This window comes from Trematomus bernacchii, unplaced genomic scaffold (assembly GCF_902827165.1).
Source record: "Trematomus bernacchii unplaced genomic scaffold, fTreBer1.1, whole genome shotgun sequence".
In the NCBI taxonomy this organism is placed as follows: Eukaryota; Metazoa; Chordata; class Actinopteri; order Perciformes; family Nototheniidae; genus Trematomus; species Trematomus bernacchii.
Window position 1 is genome coordinate 1140073 of NW_022987593.1, and position 19053 is coordinate 1159125.

Genomic DNA, 19053 nt, shown 5'->3' on the forward strand with positions numbered 1-19053 from the left:
CAAATGTGCATCATTCATGAGCCAATTCCTTTTAAATATACCAACCATTTGCACAGAACCACTTCATATTTTGTATTGCTGAATGTAAAGGAGGTCCTGGTATGCAGTGCAACAGTTCAACCCTGAGTTGAAGAGTGTAAGCAATGATTGATACAGTACACCTGATTTATAACAGCTAATGATATTTTCAGGTATTGTGTCCACTCAGTCATCAACGGAGGGCGAATCACATTCACATTATTCCTCGTTTGCATATTCCCTCTGCATGACATGAATGCAAAGAAAGCGTCAAATGACTTCATTTTTTTTCTTCACTTATACACAGTGAGTGGCTTTGAAGGGTGAGAATGTAAGCTTTGAGCCGGTGCTTGCCGGAGAGCGTTGGCTTACTTTGATCCAGAACAGAAGAGGAGGAAAAAAAAGGGAAAGAGAAGGAGATTAGAGAGAAAAGCCGAGAGAGAAAGATGTGGCATAAAGATAGAGAAGACAGAGCGAGAGAGACGGTGAGGAATCCACAGAAACAGTAAGAAATAAACACAAGACAGCTCAAAAAGAATATACAGGCAGCCCGTATACCGTACTGTAAAGCTGAACATTTTGAGTCAGGCACTCCCCACCAGTGTGTGTTGAATAAACAGGACTGTGTGTGATAACACTCTGCAGGGGCTAACAGCTGCAGTGTCACATCATCTCTGAGCTTCGCCCGGGTATAATCAGCCTCAGCTAGCGCACAAGCTAACCTTCACAACTACAGCTCTCTCCAGTGCTGCGTGATAAGATATCAATTAAGACTCAAATCAAACATCAGATTTCCTCTTCATCAGGTCCAAACAGGCTCTCCTGAAACTCACTGTGTGTTTGTATACCTCTGCAGTAGCTGACACTAACTGTATTTCAGGCTTTCCGTGCACAATTCAAATCCCTTGTACTAAATATAGACAGTAGCCGCGGGGGTTGAGAACCACTGATATGGTACACAAGGTATTATATGGCCGAGTCATTTTATAACTCCATCATTGTCATGGTTTAGCTGTTTCAGCGACAGGTTGAGAGTCAGTCTTCTGCAGCGTGACAGCTTGAAGGCTCCTCGTCAACTGTGTCCGGAGAGGGTACCCCAAACACACCAGATGTATGTTCTCCACCTGAGAGGAATTAGGCAAAGTGAAGTGTACATCGTGGTGGACGGATGTTAGGTGTAAACCCAAAAGGAGTGTTGAGAATCAGGCCAAGGCCTATTAGAGAAGAGAGAGAGTGAACCAGTGCCAGTGAGGTGCCACTCATTGGGTGTCACTTGCAGTGAAGATAAAGAGCGCTGAGCAGGACGTGTCAGTCCCAGAGACTCACCAGCTGTCACCAACAGATATTAGTTTTCGCTCTTCATCGCTTACACTCGCACACACAGGCCGGAACATCCCATCACACAAAATGATAATCAGCCATTGCTTCCATCAACTACATTGAGGCAAATACATTCAAGATGTATTATACTATTTGGTGGTATTTCTATTGGTGTTGTTTTCGAGGTAGTGCCAGCCTGACATTAGTGCTATGGTTAGATTATAAGATGAAGGAGCAGGTACCGAAGAGTGAAGGTGTAAAAGATCAAAGATCTGTTTTAATAGCATCAATAACATTTTGATTTGTGAGTTATTCCTTCTGTGGCATTTTATTAGAGCTGGGCTCATGAGCAAGGTCAACATATTGGTGCAAATACTGTTTAAGGTAATATGAAAACAGTGTTTCTGTTACATAGTTTGTGTACAAAACTAAACGTACAAAAGTTTTGTTAAACGATTATCAAAGTCACATTTTTGTTCAAGCACATTTAGGGGACCATCATCAAAAATGTTTGACCATGTAATGTATTAATGTAAATAAAGACAATGGTCTAACATTTCAACTCCCAAAAGTTCTGTATAAAAAACACATAATAACAGGTGGATAAATACTAGGATTTTGTTGATGCATGAACAAAACTTGACTTTGTCACAGTGATGTGTCTTTGCTTCCTCCATCGCTCCCCTTCGCTCTTCTCTTATCTCAGTCACAACAAATGGAGGCTCAGTGATGAATGTAAATGACGGCCCTCCCCAGCACGATGCAATTAGAACAAACTCAACCTTTCTGCCTGTTTGGGATTAAATACCCACAAGTCAGCTGGCTCTGTCTGTGTTTAAGAGCCCTGCTCAGCCTGATGCAAAACCATGAAAACCACCACATTATGGGACAGTTTTTTTTCTGCACCGGCTCTTATCTTTGTATCTTTTATCTCTCGCTCACTGTTTCTCTCTGTATTGCCTAAACATAAAAAAACACTACATGATGAAGCTCAAAGTCATGAGCAATGGCGCCAGAGTTCCCTCGTAGATATACAGCTTCGGAAATAAAAACATGTAACACAGAAATGAGTTGGCTTTAAGTTTGAATCCCTGATGACACACAACGGTGAAAAATTGTCAGTTTGGACTTTTTTAAAGCAACAGCACTGCCTTAAGGATGGGGCTTTGGGAGGTGTGATAAATTAAATCTGCAGTTACAATGTGCGGTTAAGAGGGAAAGCAGATAGTTAGCATGTAGCATGGACCATGTCTTAGCAATCACCTTTAGTATTATTGGTAAAAATACATTACAGACTTTCTTTAGAGTACAGCAGCTTTAATATTGAGCACCTATCTCATGCTCTATGATATGATAACTGAGACATCTGTCAGCATTTATATGGCAAACACTTGATGTTGTGATTTGAAACCAACACAGACAGCTGCTGTGATTGGCACATAAACAGAATCACACAGAACACAACGATCCGTCACTCAATCTGATCAATGCTTGTACTTTTAAGATCAGTTGAAAAATATATTTGTCAGTTTTCAATAAAAATAAATCCATTAAACTACAAACAACAAAATATGTCGTTTGTGATCACTTTCCAAAACATTTGATTGTTTTCTTATCTGACGTCCCCATCGGCATCATTTGAACGTGCCATGTCAAATAAATTATTTCATATAAATATTTTCTGATTTGCTACCACTATTAATTATTATTAATATTTGACATCGACTATATGTCAAATGACAGAAAAAGTTGACGAAAAAGTACAGTCACCAATCACATGGCCAAAAACAACTCCAAATGAACGCTAATGTTGGTCTGAGCGAGAAAGTTCAAGTATGCAATTACCAATAATGCAGGGTTAAGTGAGGTTTGGATATGTTAAGCCACACTACTGCTTGGGTATACTACTTGGTTGAGGTTAGAGAGTATTCATGATAATGGTTAAAATAAATCAATGCTTACAAAGCCTAAGTCAAGGTCTAAGTAAAGGTCAAGTGCTAAAGCACTTAACGTAAAGTAAGTGCTTTGATGACCTAACCATCCTAAGTATGTCTTTGTTGTTTTTTGTCTCTATAATCACACAATGTTGCTTCTGATAGACAAGTGGGTCAATTTACATTTACACTTGAAGTTCAATGGTTAAAGTAAATATAAATTAGGCATTTTAACAGTCACTTAATACTGATGTTTTTCTTGTGAGGACAATTCCACTGAATTATGTCTAAATTGAATTCGTCTAAAGCACATCATCATCACTACTGTTGAGGAATCTGAACGTAGCTCTGCCATTCAGTGTCTCAAAAGTTTAATCTCATTTCATTTGAATAATATGCCATCCTTTACCTTACATAATAAGATTAGCTGGGTAATTAGGGCCCATATGCTGCAATGCTAAAAGGCCAGATAGTTACTGTCGGCAGGCGAGGCTCCCAGAGCCTTCTGACAACCTGTTGTAACCAAGTGCAATGCAGAAGTCTCCTGTGATCTCCAAAATTACTCATCCTGTCCACGCACAGCACAGCGGCTGATAAAACGATCTCATTATCTGGAGAGAAAGACGAGGCAGAGAAGGAGAAAGAAGAGATGAAAAGGACGAGCAGAGTATTTGCAGCTCAAATGAAGGGCACAATCAAAATGTAGAAAGTTATCAGGAAAAAAGGAGTAGCAAAACGAATTGCGAGAGTATGGACTGATTTCATGGGACAGCGAGGTCAGGACCACAGTCATAAACAGTTTAGGATGTTGTTTCGTATATGTGACAGAGAAGAGAGAGAGGAAGAAAGGGAACAGAGGTGGGATTAGGATGAAGAAAAGGGGGTGATGTGGACCTGTGGTGTGTGTGCGTGCGTGCGTGTGTGCGTGCGTGCGTGCGTGCGTGCGTGCGTGTCTTTTAGCTCCACTAGCTTGTGACTTAAAGCCGCAGAACATCGCTCTCTGATGTTGCTGCTGCATACATACAAGATACAAAATAAAAAGAATTCCTTGCAAACATGCAACAATTTGGTCAAAGACTCTACTCTCACTCCATTCCAATGTCTGTAAACAAAGATCAAGTCCTGACCTTATATATAAAGTCTATGGTCCTGACCCAGATATCCATTAACCTCACAATATTGGTTGTCTCCACTAAAGGTTAAATTGTTGTCAGATGTTATGGAGTTATGATGGGTTCTCTAATTTGGTAATTCTCTAAATGTAATTCTAGGATACATGGCGAATTGAACTAAATCACTAAACACATCCCAATAAGAATACTCCAGACATTGTCGCAGCTATACCGTTCACTGACAGAGGAGTAGTGGTTCAAAATAATGTCGTTTCATGACCTCACAGATTATGATAGACTGAAGGTTGAGTCGTCGTACAGTATTTGAATCTAGCTCTCACAGACCTCAGCAATAACACAAGATGTTGTCCCTCTGTTTCATCTGTTTGACTCCTAAAGAATTAACATATGGCAAAGCCAGGAAAATGGAAACATTAATCATATTCAGACGGCCATTACACCTCGCATAGAGCAAGGGAGAGAGAGTGAAAGTTTGTTTTAAGCTCTAATAGGGGGGGGGGGGGGTAGTTTAACAGGGAGAGGATGAGCAATCATTACTATAGCCTGCTTGTTGTTTTAGTCCCATGAAAATATGTTGTTTTATGTACAATTCAAACCAACAAAACTATGCCTAACATGTCAAAAAATATCTAAACAGCACTCTTGTCATAAATGAAATCTGATAAGTGCTGTGTTGGGTAGATGAGGAAGGACCACCACCAGCTCAAACTGACAGCTGGTTGAGACTTGTCTTTGCTCTTGTGTACAAGCTATATTGTTGCTGTTCAAGTGTATCAGCGTCAGCTGTGGAAGATACATCTGACATATGGAGCCGTTTTGTTGCAGTGACTAGGCACAAATGGAGCAGACTCTCCTGTCAATGTAACTTCTGAGACTGATCACACAGAGATCTCCTGCGCTAATTGTCTTCTCACTTTCCAAACATTTCCTTGAAAAGTAGAAATCCTTTCTAAACAGGACTTAGGAATCAGAGTGACAGAATACTAAAGAACAATATCAGATAATAGCTGCATGTTGTGCAACATGTTGTTGTAGTCTGTTCCTTAACTCTTGTCTTTTGGGATTGGTTGCAATTGCTGAAGGGGGCATTGAGAGGCAGTCCATTATCCCTTCATGTACAACCAGCAATCATAATGGGTTACATGGTGCATGCAGATTGAAAGGGGGGGGGATTCATAAAACTGCAAATTAGAAATGAGAACAATAGGAGGAGAAAATGGAGAGCACCCTTGGCTCAAACAATCATCTCAGCTGCGACAGATTAGCATAGACCTACGTTTCACTGTACAGCTACCAGCGTGCCTGGATAATGTCAACACATATTTTACAAAAGTAGCCAAACAAGTGTGCAAAAAGTTGGACTTCCACTGCCATGTGTGTCTTAAAAGCAGACAAACATCCATGCAAATTATGCCTATTAAAAGATAGAGAGGGTGTATAATTGTAGTAATCAATCAAGGGGTGGAGACTGACATATGTCTGAAATTAAAAAAGGCAAAAGCAGTTTTGTGCTTTTTATACACGGCATTTTGTTTTTCTTTTGATCGCAGAAACACCATCACAAGAGAGCCACAGCACAGCGGTCAATTCATCCACGAGTTTCACTAGCAACTACAAGGCAGTTTTTTACACAAATAGAGGTGTATATGAAACAAGCATGAACTTTAAGCCCCCACTGCATGGTTTAAAAGATGTGTAGGCAGTGTTGAAAGGGACAAAAAAATCCTGGGGGGAAAGAAATCAACTTTGAGCCGGAGACTGGACCGTTTATGAGGAATGGTTTCAGGACGCTGTGTGCCTCTAGGTAGTTTGTTTGCAGTGAAAACAACAACTGTAATCTCCCCAAAAACAGGCAAACAGGCTATTATCATTGAACACCAGCATGCACTACATGTCCACACACGTGCACACACACTCTTGAGCACAAAAGCATGTACACACAGCTTAAGTCAGAACAATAGATTCAGGAAGACCTCATTAGTCTCCAGAGCTGGAAGTGAGGGTGGGCCGGGGCCAACTTCGTCGTGCTATTATGCCAATACCAACACATGGCACGCAGTGAATTAATGGCTAAATGGAAGCATACAAATGGTTTGGTGCATAATGGGCCTACCTGCATCTGTCACTGATTCATTATAATGGGGAGCTGAAAAGGAAAATAAAGCCAGGAGTGCTGCGATGTATCATCAGGTTCATATGGTCTCACTATCTGCACTGAGAAGTGTGTTGAATAATGTGGTCTAAAGATCAAGTGCCTTCAATGGTGTTCTTAATGGGAATCACTCAGTGGCACGCCCTACATTGAAAGGACTTCAGGGAGATATGGAGCACATTATATTAGACATAGTTGTGGACTGATTAGGATCGAACATGGCGACACACAGGGTATTGAGTTATTGATGCTGGAAAATCACTCTCGTGCTCTTTTGGAGGTGTATGTGCACACAGCATGTTCACACAACTACCATGGCTCTATATGTTCCACCTCATCCACACAGCTGTCCATCTGTCTGTCACTCTTTTACATGCTCTTATCTCCCTTATTCCTAGGTTGTTGTTTTTTTATATTTGAAGCTTTGATTGAAGTTTACAAATGAGCATTTAAATGCCTGTCTTGATATTTTATGATATAGTTACCCAAAAATAAACGTTTGAACAGAATTAATAGACATGCAAAAAAAAGCTGCGCCGCATTTCAATGATACAGATTTGAATGTTAACGTTATGAACTGAAGCACTTGAAACTGTTCAATACAGCCCTAATCATGCCCATTGAGTCGAACAAAATACACATTTTTTGTCCACCGAGACATGTTTTGTCTTTAACTCTGAAGACATAAACTAAGCAAACAAAAAAACAATCAAAGCATAGACGGTTACTGTAAATAAATAAAATAAATGTTAATCGTTAAATTCTGAATTTCCCACAGCCCAAGATGACGTTTTCAAAGAATAAACAAAGCTTGAATTTTTTCTTATTTTACGGGTCGAACAATTGAAAATGTTTAAAGTTCTTGCACATAAGAGAATCAACTACATAATAAAATACAACTGTTTCAGTTGTACTATTGTTTTGATTTGCTTTATTTGTCTTGGATAGGGTTAAATGGATATCAGGTGGAGGGTTCTGTTGTGTTTTGATATTTTACTTAGACTCAAACGCTATAAATAAAACATTAAAACAGGTTCAGTTGCACAAAAAAATACTCTGTCACCACCGTGAAATATACTTCACCTCTGCTCCACTGTATTTTTGATCTCCGTCCCCTGTGTTTCCACCTGTTTTATGCTTTAATCTATTCATTATCTATTCAAAACCTCACCCCACCCCTCGGGGACTGAGTGTTAAACCCTGTACAACTGCTTTTGTCCGACTCAGAAATCATCATCATTTATTTTTCTCTCTCCCATCTCTAACTGCTTCTTATGAAATATATAAGCGTTGCCATGCCAACTGTGTCCACTGCATTCAACCCTGCGTTTTGTGTGTGTGTACAAAAATAAAAAAGGTTTAAAGGGAAACGAGCCAAGTGAACTGTGCTCTCTGAGGCTACAGTGAGTAAATGTTAACCATCTCATTTGTATGTACAGGCTATTGTTTTAAATGTTCGGCATTCAAGATGAAATTTGACTCTAAAATGGGCATTAACAATTACATATTTTGGAAAATGTATTGATTGCTATTTTCTACATTACATTCTTATCAAACATTAATACAGCCCTATTACACCGTGCAGTGTTACACTCGTATAACACCCATATCACTCTGTTATTACTCCCATGTTACACTATTAATTCAACCATATTACACTGCTACTAGACCCATGTTACACCCAGGTAACACTCGTGTTACACTGCTATAAGACCCATTTTACACACAGCCTGTCAAAGGACTGTTTCCCACAGGATACAAATCATTAAAGGGGTCGAATGTACATTATCCTCCATTTAAGTTTCCCTGAGATTCATTATTATTTGAAGATTAGTAGGAAGAGAGAATATTTAGAGAGAGAGAATCTAAATTCTGATTAACATCTTCCCCTCATACATCTTATTATTTTCTCCTTTACATGTTTTAATTAATTGCTGTACAATACTATTGACATAATGAAGAAGCTAACAGTATGTATTATTCACTACCAGCAATAAATAATATTGTCTCTTTGCAGCCTGATTTATAAGTCAACAAATTAGTAAATAATGTATTTTCTCTGTTGGCACATGATATCTGAAGACATTATGTATGCCCCTTAACAAATCTTTAATAGCAGGGCAACCCAAGAAAACCTTGCAATGATTTACATTTAAAAAAAAAAAATCTGCATTTTCCAGTTTGTCCAGCGAACTGTGAAGTTACCACCATAGTGGGATTTCCCAGGTGTCATCAAATGCTGTCTAACGCAGGAAACTCCTCCACACACACACACACACACACACACACACACACACACACACACACACACACACACACACACACACACACACACACACACACACACACACACACACACACACACACACACACACACACACACACACACACACACACACACACACACACACACACACACACACACACACACACACACACACCTGTTCTCGTATGTGCTGTGTCCTTCAGCCGTGCTTTAACATGTCTGTTACACTCTTGAACACACGTTCCCTCATGTCACTCTCAGCGTGTGCCCTCTGTCTCTCTTTCAACTCTAAAATGTGGTAATTATATGTTGAGCAAAATTCCTCTTCCTCCTTTACACCCACACAAGTTGTGGTATTTTATAACCATCACCCCCCCCCCTCTCTCTCTCTCTCTCTCACTGTTACTTATTTATTCTCTTGTTCTGTCCTTCTTTATCTTGACAGTATCATCCCTCCATTGTTCTTTTACAATCAACTCCACCATCACGTTCACAACTGTGTTTTCATGTGCAACAGCTTTTTATAGAAGAGAAGAAGAAAGGGCTCTGCCGGCTTTCTTCTGTGTCTTTTACACGCTGTCATGATGTGGGAACATTTCTTTCTGTTGATTATTTCTTTATTAAAGTTAAGAGATACCTTGATTTATATGTATCTGTGAGGCAACAAGAGGAGCCACATTTCCAGATAATATATATTTATCCTGAATACTATTTATTATTGTTTTTTTGGCTGTTAGTTCACTTACTTTTATTATGCTTGTGCTATTTTTACCATAGTTGTGTTACTTTGATTGTATTAACATGTTTGCCTTCTCTATTTGATTGGTTAGCCTACATATGTTGTATGTGCCTTTCATCTGCACTTTCCCTTTGTTTTTGTAAAATGTTTCCGCTGTGGGACAAATAGAAGACTTCTGAATCTGATCCTGACTCTGTTTTCAGGCAAGTTTATTATTATCCAGCATAATGGCTGCAATTAATCAAACTTAACCCCCTTTTTCTAATTAGGGCATTCAGTGATGGGATATTGTGATTGCTGAATGTGTTTGTACGTGACAATTATTACACACAAATAATATTAAAGTGAAGGTTTGACTACAGTCATTTCAAGAAATCAGTTTGTCTAGTTATCATGCAGATTTATGCAGCAAGGTTTCCCAAAATGTAATCATACCAGGTTCTCTAAAGGAGGAACTGCTGTGCAATAATGATGTTTCTACCGAGCATTGACTTCAGACAATAATTAAATAATGTCTCGTGACAACACAAAGCGTAACACGTGTAATATAATACATGTTTACAGATGCAAGCAGGTTGTTCCACAGTGTTTCAATTATTCAAAGAAAGGATCTTATGAAAGGTCATTCACATTTTTTTATTTTCAGAAGTCAGTAGCCTACTTCCCTTTTCCTAAAATTCCAACTTTCAATCAAATGAAAAACAAGCAGTGAAACATGCCAACAAAAGCAAACATTATGAACTTTGCTTCTTCTTGAACAGCATTTAATCCATTTGTATTAAAGGAGAGGTGTCATGGCCATTTCCACTGATCATAATTCCATTGTTGAGGTCTACTAAAATAGATTTATATTGTGTAATTTTCCAAACTCACATTGGTTTCTCGTGTATTCACTGAATTTCACTCTCTGCCTTTAACGGCTCGTTGTAGCTCCAATAGCTCCAGCCCCCACCCTCCCTGTGAGCACAGTGTGCTCTGATTGGTCGGGACGTTGTGAATCGCGCTGAGCTCCGTGGAGGTGTTGTTTCCTTGTTTAGATACATAGCGAAACACAGCCAAACTCATCCTGAGCACACACAAAGTCACAGCCGAAGTAAAAACAATAAGTGTGGCTTGATATTGAGTAAGAAAAAGGTTGATAAACGCTGTGAGAATGGGTCTGCAGAGAGAATTTCGCCGCGATCCCAACTGTCTGTTATCAGCCTGCAGCCAGGGAGGAGACATCAGTTGAGCTGCCTGCTCCCTGCACACAGATGTGTGTGTGAGGAAGTCTGTGGATTGGTCAATTTGGACCAATCAGCGGGGGCTTAACGTAACGGCTCCACGGATTGGTCCATTTCGTTCCGGGTACGGGTTGACATCATGCCGTACCCGGAAGAATCAAATGGACAATGATGTATCTCCAACGAGGCGTTTTGGGGAGGTATTTTCTGTGTTAGAGTTTTACTCGCTATAGGGTGTACTTTGAGGGTTTTGACTCTGCACACCGTTTACATGCATAAAAACCTTCATAACACACAAGGGGACGGGTAATAACCGGAAAAGCATGACACCTCTCCTTTAAGTAACGTTTTTTATGAAACTAAATGACTACTCTTTCTTGATTTGCTGTCATTTAACTTTTAGATAAGATAGCTGTAGTTCTTTAATGCGTTTCCACTGTTAAATATCTCAGTTTGACTCTTCACCAGTCTCTATCTGCTGAAATAAATGTTTGACAAAAGATCTCTAGTCAAGATTCGCTTTAAAAAAATAAAATAAAGACATACTAATCTTTTTAAGTGTTCAGCCACATGAAGTTTAAACAAATTCTGTACTGAAAGCTCTGGATAAAGATCATCACGTTCATGAATTAATAAGAACGAATTTACCTAAGTACTTCAAAAAGGAAAGAATGTCAATCGAACTAAACTAAATGTCTTGAAAATTAAACATACAATGTGTTTCTGAAGACATAACTCAAACCAAACTATAGAGCATCTCCATGATATGTCCCATTTTCACAAAGACAGCTAATAAAAAAACAACCTCAGCGTTGTATGGATTGTGTCATTCTTCTGTCTTTCTTCTGTGGGGGACTTAAACATTGCTAAGCCTATTAACGCAACATTATTGAAAGGATACGTTTCAAAGCTATTGTTCCATTTCTGGATCCTAGATTCTCCTTGTGCGGCCTGGTTTCAAATATCTTGAATCCCGATCACACAGAGATGCTTTTTGACTAGTTATGTACTCTTTTGTTTCCCGCTGCGACTCCTTTTGGAGTTAAGTCGACTCGCTGTCAGGAGCTCCGATATGACGTCAGGCTCCCAGATTAATTAACACCAAATCAATCAGCAGAGAGCCTGGGTTAGAATGACAAGCAGCACTGAGTGGTGGGAGGCTGATGAATCTTAAAAAAGAGAGAGAAAGTTCTCCTTTTTTCTCTTAATTGGCCTCTCAACTTTAATGAACCAGAAATATCCTTAATATGAGTGTTATGATTCATTGTATGAATGAGTTACCCATAAAACAAGCTTCTCTGTCTCGATTAAAACGGTGTGAAAATAATATAATATGATGTAAAAATCACATCGCAGAAACAATATTGCAATTATTGCTGGATGTAGAAATAACAAAAATAAAGAGATGTCATTACACTGCGTTATCAATTGTGCAGCGTGGCCAAATATTAGGTCAAACATAACATTTCACAATCACATTTAAGTGTTTTTTGTTTTCCTACCTTGGCAGCCATGACCATGGAGGAGCCCCCGCGGATGCCCAGGATGGGGATGTGTGTCTGGGCCGAGATGAAGTCGAGGATCTGAGCGATGGCCTCCTGGTCCGTGTCGTCACCGAACACCACGCCCTGCAGAGAGTTCCTCGTCATCTGAGCACAGATCCGATTGATGATGCTCTTGGGGTCGGTCTCGTTCATGGTGACCACCTCCACTTTGGGAGGGTAAGGGATGTGCAGGAAGTCCTCTTTCTCAAGCCCCGCCCCCAGAGTTACTTCACTAGAGTTTCCCACCAGGATGACCGCTATGCTGAGAGAGTTGATCAGTTTGGGGTTGATGGGGGGAAGACCCGGTATCGCTGGAGAGTATTGAGGCGGGATGACTACCCCTCTCTGGGTGCCGCCTCCCCTCTGGCCGCCTCCCCCCCCTTGGGCACCTCCAGGCCCCGAACCTGGACCTCCACCCCTGCGGGACTCGCAGACGGGCAGCAGAAGAATGGAGAAGAGGAGCAGAGAGAAGGACCAGGAGAGGAAGGGCAGGGTCAGCCGAGGCTGGGGATAAGGATGATGAGAGGACTGGTCTGGGTGAGGAGGAGGGGGGGTGGAGGAAGGGGGGGAGACAAAGTGCTTGTCCTGAAGACGGGAGGGAGAAGGGTGGAGGCTGACAAGCATTGTGAAGGAGTGTAAATGCCGTCCCTGGAAGGAGAGAGAGGGAGAGAGACAGAGAGATGATGTTTAGTTGTTGTTTGTAACACCTTGTACAGCAGGCTTTGGCAATGCTATGTTTTTGATAGGTTCATGCCAATAAAGCTCCTTTGAATGGAATTTAATTGATAAGTAAAAACATCTAAACAGACTTTACGGGATCAGAAAATAAAGGATCATGATAAAACACAGGACAATGTTTTAATGACTTGAAAAAGCTTTCTAGCTCGCTGCTATGGTAAATAATTGGAAAAGTAGAGCTTGATCCTGTACACTCATGGAAGATGCAGCTGGTACTTTATAACCATACAGTACCATACGCTGACAACACTCAATTCATTCTGTCTTTTCCCCGTTCAGAAACCCAGGTTGTCGCACGCATCTCTGCTTGTCTAGCTGACATCTCTCGGTGGATGTCTGCTCACCACCTCAAGCTCAACCTTGACAAGACTGAACTGCTTTTTCTTCCGGGAAAAGATTATCCCACTCTTGATCTAACAATCAACATCGGCCCCTCTATTGTTTCCCCAGCTCAGACTGCAAGGAATCTGGGTGTGACCCTAGATAACAAACTTCCTTCACTGCAAACATCGCTGCAACAACCTGCTGCTGAAGATACACTCTTTACAACATCAGGAGGATACGTCCCCTCCTGACCCAGAAAGTGACGCAGGTTCTGGCCCAGGCTCTCGTCATCTCACGCCTAGACTACTGCAACTCCCACCTGGCTGGTCTACCTGAATGTGCCATCCGACCTCTGCAGCTCATCCAGAATGCAGCAGCTCGTCTGGTCTTCAACCTTCCTAAATTCTCCCACACCACACCGCTCCTCCGCTCCCTTCACTGGCTTCCAGTAAGTGCTAGAATCCACTTCAAGACACTGGTACTTGCGTACCATGCTGTGAATGGTGCTGGCCCTTCCTACATCCAGGACATGGTTAAACTGTACACCCCAGCAAGTGCACTCCGCTCTGCATCAGCCAAACGGCTCGCTGCACCCTCACTGCGAGGGGGACCCAAGTTCCCATCAGCAAAAACACGTCGGTTTGCTATCCTGGCTCCAAAATGGTGGAATGAGCTCCCCATTGACATCAGGACAGCAGAAAGCGTGCACATCTTCCGACGCAGACTGAAAACTCATCTCTTTCGACTCCACTTCGACCAATAAAATGAAAGAAAAGATACTAACTAAGCACTTATATACTAACTAAGCACTCATATACTAACAAAGCACTTATATACTAACAAAGCACTTATATACTAACAAAGGACCGGCTTATCTAAAGCCTGTTGAGTATCACTTGAAATGGTTTGGCTCTATGAAACCTAATGTACTTATATTATTCTGTTTTCTTCAAGTTTGTATCTTCTTGGTCGAATGCACTTATTGTAAGTCGCTTTGGATAAAAGCGTCAGCTAAATGAAATGTAATGTAATACAGCAAGTCATCAATTTCATCTAAAATGTGGAAAACTCCATCACAACAAAAATAAATAGAGCATACCATTCTCTTTCTGCTTCATTATTAATTTCAGTTCAGTATTTTCTTATTTATTATTATTGATTGAGGTGCATAAATGACACAAGCGTGTTTGTTTGTAGAATTTTGTATTACTTTTTCTCCACTACTCTCGCTCATCAAACTGGTTCTTCAACATCCCTTTTCTAAAGTTTTCCGGTGTAAAAACCACCTCATCTGCTCTTTTTATTGGTGTGGCAGCGCTACATCTGGTGGCAGCGTTGGGTTAACTTGTCTTCATGGATAGCCACACCAAGTGAACCACATCGCAGGGAATCAAACCACCGCACACTGAGAGAGCATCAAGTGACAATGCCACATCCATTACACTGTGCTGAGACTGGCTTTGAGGAACCCTGTGGCACACATCAAAGACACAGCGCAAAGGAGAGAGAGTGTGTGTGTGTGTGTGTGTGTGTGTGTGTGTGTGTGTGTGTGTGTGTGTGTGTGTGTGTGTGTGTGTGTGTGTGTGTGTGTGTGTGTGTGTGTGTGTGTGTGTGTGTTTTGAGAGAGTCAGGACAACACTGGGTACATTTTGACAGATTGACAGCCTCATGGCTTCATGGACTAGCTGCCAGGCTAAGTGACCATTACACACTGAGTCCCCTCTCACTCCCTCTCCTTCTCTTCTTTTTGTCTCTCCCCCTCTACCCTCCCACACTACTTTCATTGCTTTCCTCCATCTCCCCTCCAAACCTGTTTTGTTTCGGTGGCTCCCACCATCCCTCTGAGATTCCTTCACTGCACTCTGAAGTCAACAGCATACCTATTATTTACTATTATTGCTATTATTTACTGCTCCTCTATTAGCAGCCGTACAAAGAGCAGTGGAGTACAGAGGAGAAATGATGGAGGAAAAGAAAGAGAGAGGCGGAGGGAAGCGTAGAAGCAGAGGGAGGTGACAGGCAGGGGAAACAATTAGTCATAGCATGATGTGAAAATTGTGGTTTCTCACTTTCTTGTGTGTGTATGTGTGTGTGTGTGTGTGTGTGTGTGTGTGTGTGTGTGTGTGTGTGTGTGTGTGTGTGTGTGTGTGTGTGTGTGTGTGTGTGTGTGTGTGTGTGTGTGTGTGTGTGTGTAAGTTTATCAGCAGGACAAATTTGGGCATATTTTCTGCATAGATAACAAGACCTGGAATCTTATTAAGTGTATGTTCATGCTCATATTATAAATTAAGCATGGAGGAGCGCTTTAGGTGAGGGATAAATGAAGGGTAGAGTAAAAATCTTCTTCCTCGCTCACACAACACCTTTGCTAGTCATTTATTTATCTAGCACCCTGTGTGTTGAGCAACAGCGGTCAGCACCAAAAACAAAAGTCCAACGGAAACCTAGCAGAAAAAGGGAAGTGGTAAGAAGAACTGAAACCTGACAGGAGTTGGAAAACAGTGTCAGAAAGCAAGGAGTCATCTGTGAAAGCAATATTGGAAATCAGAAGCGGAGGAAACATGATATCTACATTAAAAAGTGTTTGTCTAAAAAGGCCTCATTACCAGAGGTTTGTCAGACCTAATTGCAGGTGCATATGCTAATTGTAAACAAGCTGAATTTTCCATGGAGGCGCTACAGTCGAGCCAAAAGACAGAAAGAGAGAAGGAGGGAGAGAGAGAGAGAGAGGAGGAGGAGGAGGAAACGAGTGGGAGGAAGGCAGCAGAGAGAAGAGAAGAGGAGAGAGAAGAGTGGGGCGAGGGAGAGAATAAATAGAGACATACACAAAAGAGATGGAGGTGGAGGAAGGAACAGCAATAAGAAACCCAAAGGAAGGGGGGAGGGAGGGAGGGAGGGAGGGCAACACAGCTGAAGAAAAAAAGATGAAAAGAGGACATGATTAGCACAAGATGATAAAAGAAGAGTCAAGGGTGGGGAGGAGGTTAAAGAAATCTAAATGGGAAGCAAGGAAAAGGGAAATGATCTCAATCCAGTGTGTTGAGAGAAAAAAGGCTGCTGAATCCACTGAGAAGAGACACTGGAGGGAAACTGGAAGAGCAAAAATCTTTAAAAATAATGCAAGAAGTGTGACAGTGAACGGGGGAGCAGCGAGAGCCGTTCGGATATGTGTTCCTGTATAACGGCAGTGCTCGTTTCCATAGTAACAATTCAAATATGCCTCCACATAACACCCTGATGGACAGGAAGATACACACAACTCGCACTAATTCATGCAGCGTACTTCATGCGGTGCGTGCCCTCTCCGAATAAAACACAGTTTACTTCTATCAGCTCTAGCACATAATTATTGCACTGACTCTCAGCGACTAAAATAAAATGCACGTAACATTAAATAAATAACACGGTGCCTTCGCATAAACGCGCGCATGCACACCCACGTACACACATAAGTTAATGCGCTCCTGCAGATAGAGGTGATCCACTGCGCCAGCTTTTAGTGTACCTCACATTAAAAATGAATCTCCAAAAGAGCTACAGGCAGATAAACAGAAATAACACGATGCAGGAAGCATGCAGCGAAGCAGGAGCGGCTATCAGAGCATCATACAACATCTCTCCCCCATTAACAACATTGTAATGGAGGGTGTCAAGAGTGAATCATATTCTCATGGCATTATAGGACTCAACAAAACCGTCTAATACAGTGTCAACGGAACAAAGTTGACATGCAAATGTATTTGCTCTTTTGTGCCCATTACAGCACTCACACAGCAATTACAATAACATGTGCGGCGCAGAGAAAACATGGATAAGTGGCGCTGAACGGCTACACAAAACACCCACATGTGTGCTTTGTTTGTACCCGGTAATTTACTGCCGACATGACTAACCCTCAACCCGGTGCTCCATGAAGACTCTCAAGCATGGGCAGAGAGCAAATGGCTCTGCAGGTCAAGCTCTGTTCGGTCAGACATCTGAGCCCTCCTCATGCAAACTGTATATGGCTTCTGTTTCATCCAACATGAGAATACACACACACACACACACACACACACACACACACACACACACACACACACACACACACACACACACACACACACACACACACACACACACACACACACACACACACACACACACACACACAGCAGGCTCTGGGTTGTAGAACAAATAAACCCATGTTAGAATCAGGATTTGTATCTTCTGAATCTTCTCTATTTCTAAGATAATTAATTTTCTACAAAATAACACATTGCTACTGAAGGAGAGTTATCCAACACACCAATGTAATGTTGTGTCAAGCATTATTGATTTGTTAAAAAGTCAATAAGGCTTGACACAACATGACCAGTTTAACAGTGTCATTTTCGCCTACAGTGTATTATTTGTATTGGCTAGCCTAATCCTACCAATTCATTAAACCTTTTGGCATGAATACATGTATTTGTCTTAGCTGCTTGTGTGTGTTTACATGATTGCAATCAGTTGATATAACTTGTACAGATATAAGAACTAGTCTCTGCCTTCATTTTGTCCCTGATAATGCTCAATGTGAACAGATCTGCACGAGAGTAGAGTCAGCTGTTAGCAGCGTGGGCATGTAAGCTTGTGGAGTTTAGATTTTGTGCAAAATTAATACAGTTTTCTGAAAGATCGTTTTTCACAGAAAGAAAAAAATGATATTACAGAAGGAATTATGACCTTAATGACTACATAGTGAAGAGAGTATTGAAACATTAATAACAAATGTGTAAGGAAAATGGGATTCATCGTTTTGATTTTCTTTTTTATGTGGTATTGAATTTGGTATCAAGCTTTTTCACTGCTATTGGTATGGACTTATGTTACTGTGATATGAAATCCCTAAACTGGAGTAGATCCTAAAATCAGCAGCCCTATGTGGTGAATCAAGAATCAAATTTGAATCGAATCATGACCCCATGAAAAATCGAAAGTTCACAAAAGAACTGGGTTGAGCCTGATCATCCCAATAAGACTGATGCATCAGTCATATCACACTTAACATTTACAAAGAGCATTGATCACAGAAGTCTGTCAAATGGCAGAAGCCACCGCTAGAATAACCAGAGCTGCTTGAGACTCTCGACGGCACGCGCTCACACTCGTGGACTTCCAATCTGCCAATAAAGATTCCCCGTGATCAATCAAGCAGTGAACCGTGTGCCGGGAACGACTCAACCCCCACAGTAATGAAGATGTGTGGACGTTAACGGTCAGATGTTTTTTTGTATATTGCCTGGGATTACAGACTGTAGGGTTTATACTGCAGAGAATCTGCCACGCTATTTAAAACACACGTTGGCCATCATTATCAGGCTCTACTATATCCCTGGAGACTTGATGTGGTGGGCTGCGCTGTATAGCATTTGAGAGGCATTGTGGGTAACATAAGCTGACAGGCATATCTATTAAGGAGCCCATTTACATTCAGTGGGTGGTCAGTTACAGGTAAGAGTGCTACTTTTGTCATCTCCACTAAAGCAAACACTACATCAGACGTGATTTACAAATAAACACAACTCATACTAAACAGTGTGCTTTAACACATTATGAAAGGCATTTTTATACGACTGTAGCGTCAATATATCGCGTACAATGTGGCCTGACAGCCGTAAGAAAGAAAAGATCTTTAAGA

At 41.2% G+C, this 19053-nt stretch overlaps 1 protein-coding gene across 2 annotated transcripts in view; it reads right to left on the bottom strand.

The window, feature by feature from the left end:
• Positions 1 to 19053, bottom strand: part of grin2bb (glutamate receptor, ionotropic, N-methyl D-aspartate 2B, genome duplicate b) — a 102512-nt gene that overhangs the window by 65183 nt on the left and 18276 nt on the right. For both annotated transcript variants that reach the window (XM_034130513.1, XM_034130512.1), the window contains exon 3: positions 12288 to 12977. In XM_034130513.1, coding sequence (XP_033986404.1) covers positions 12288 to 12977 — 690 coding nt within the window. The remainder of the gene's footprint in view (positions 1 to 12287; positions 12978 to 19053) is intronic.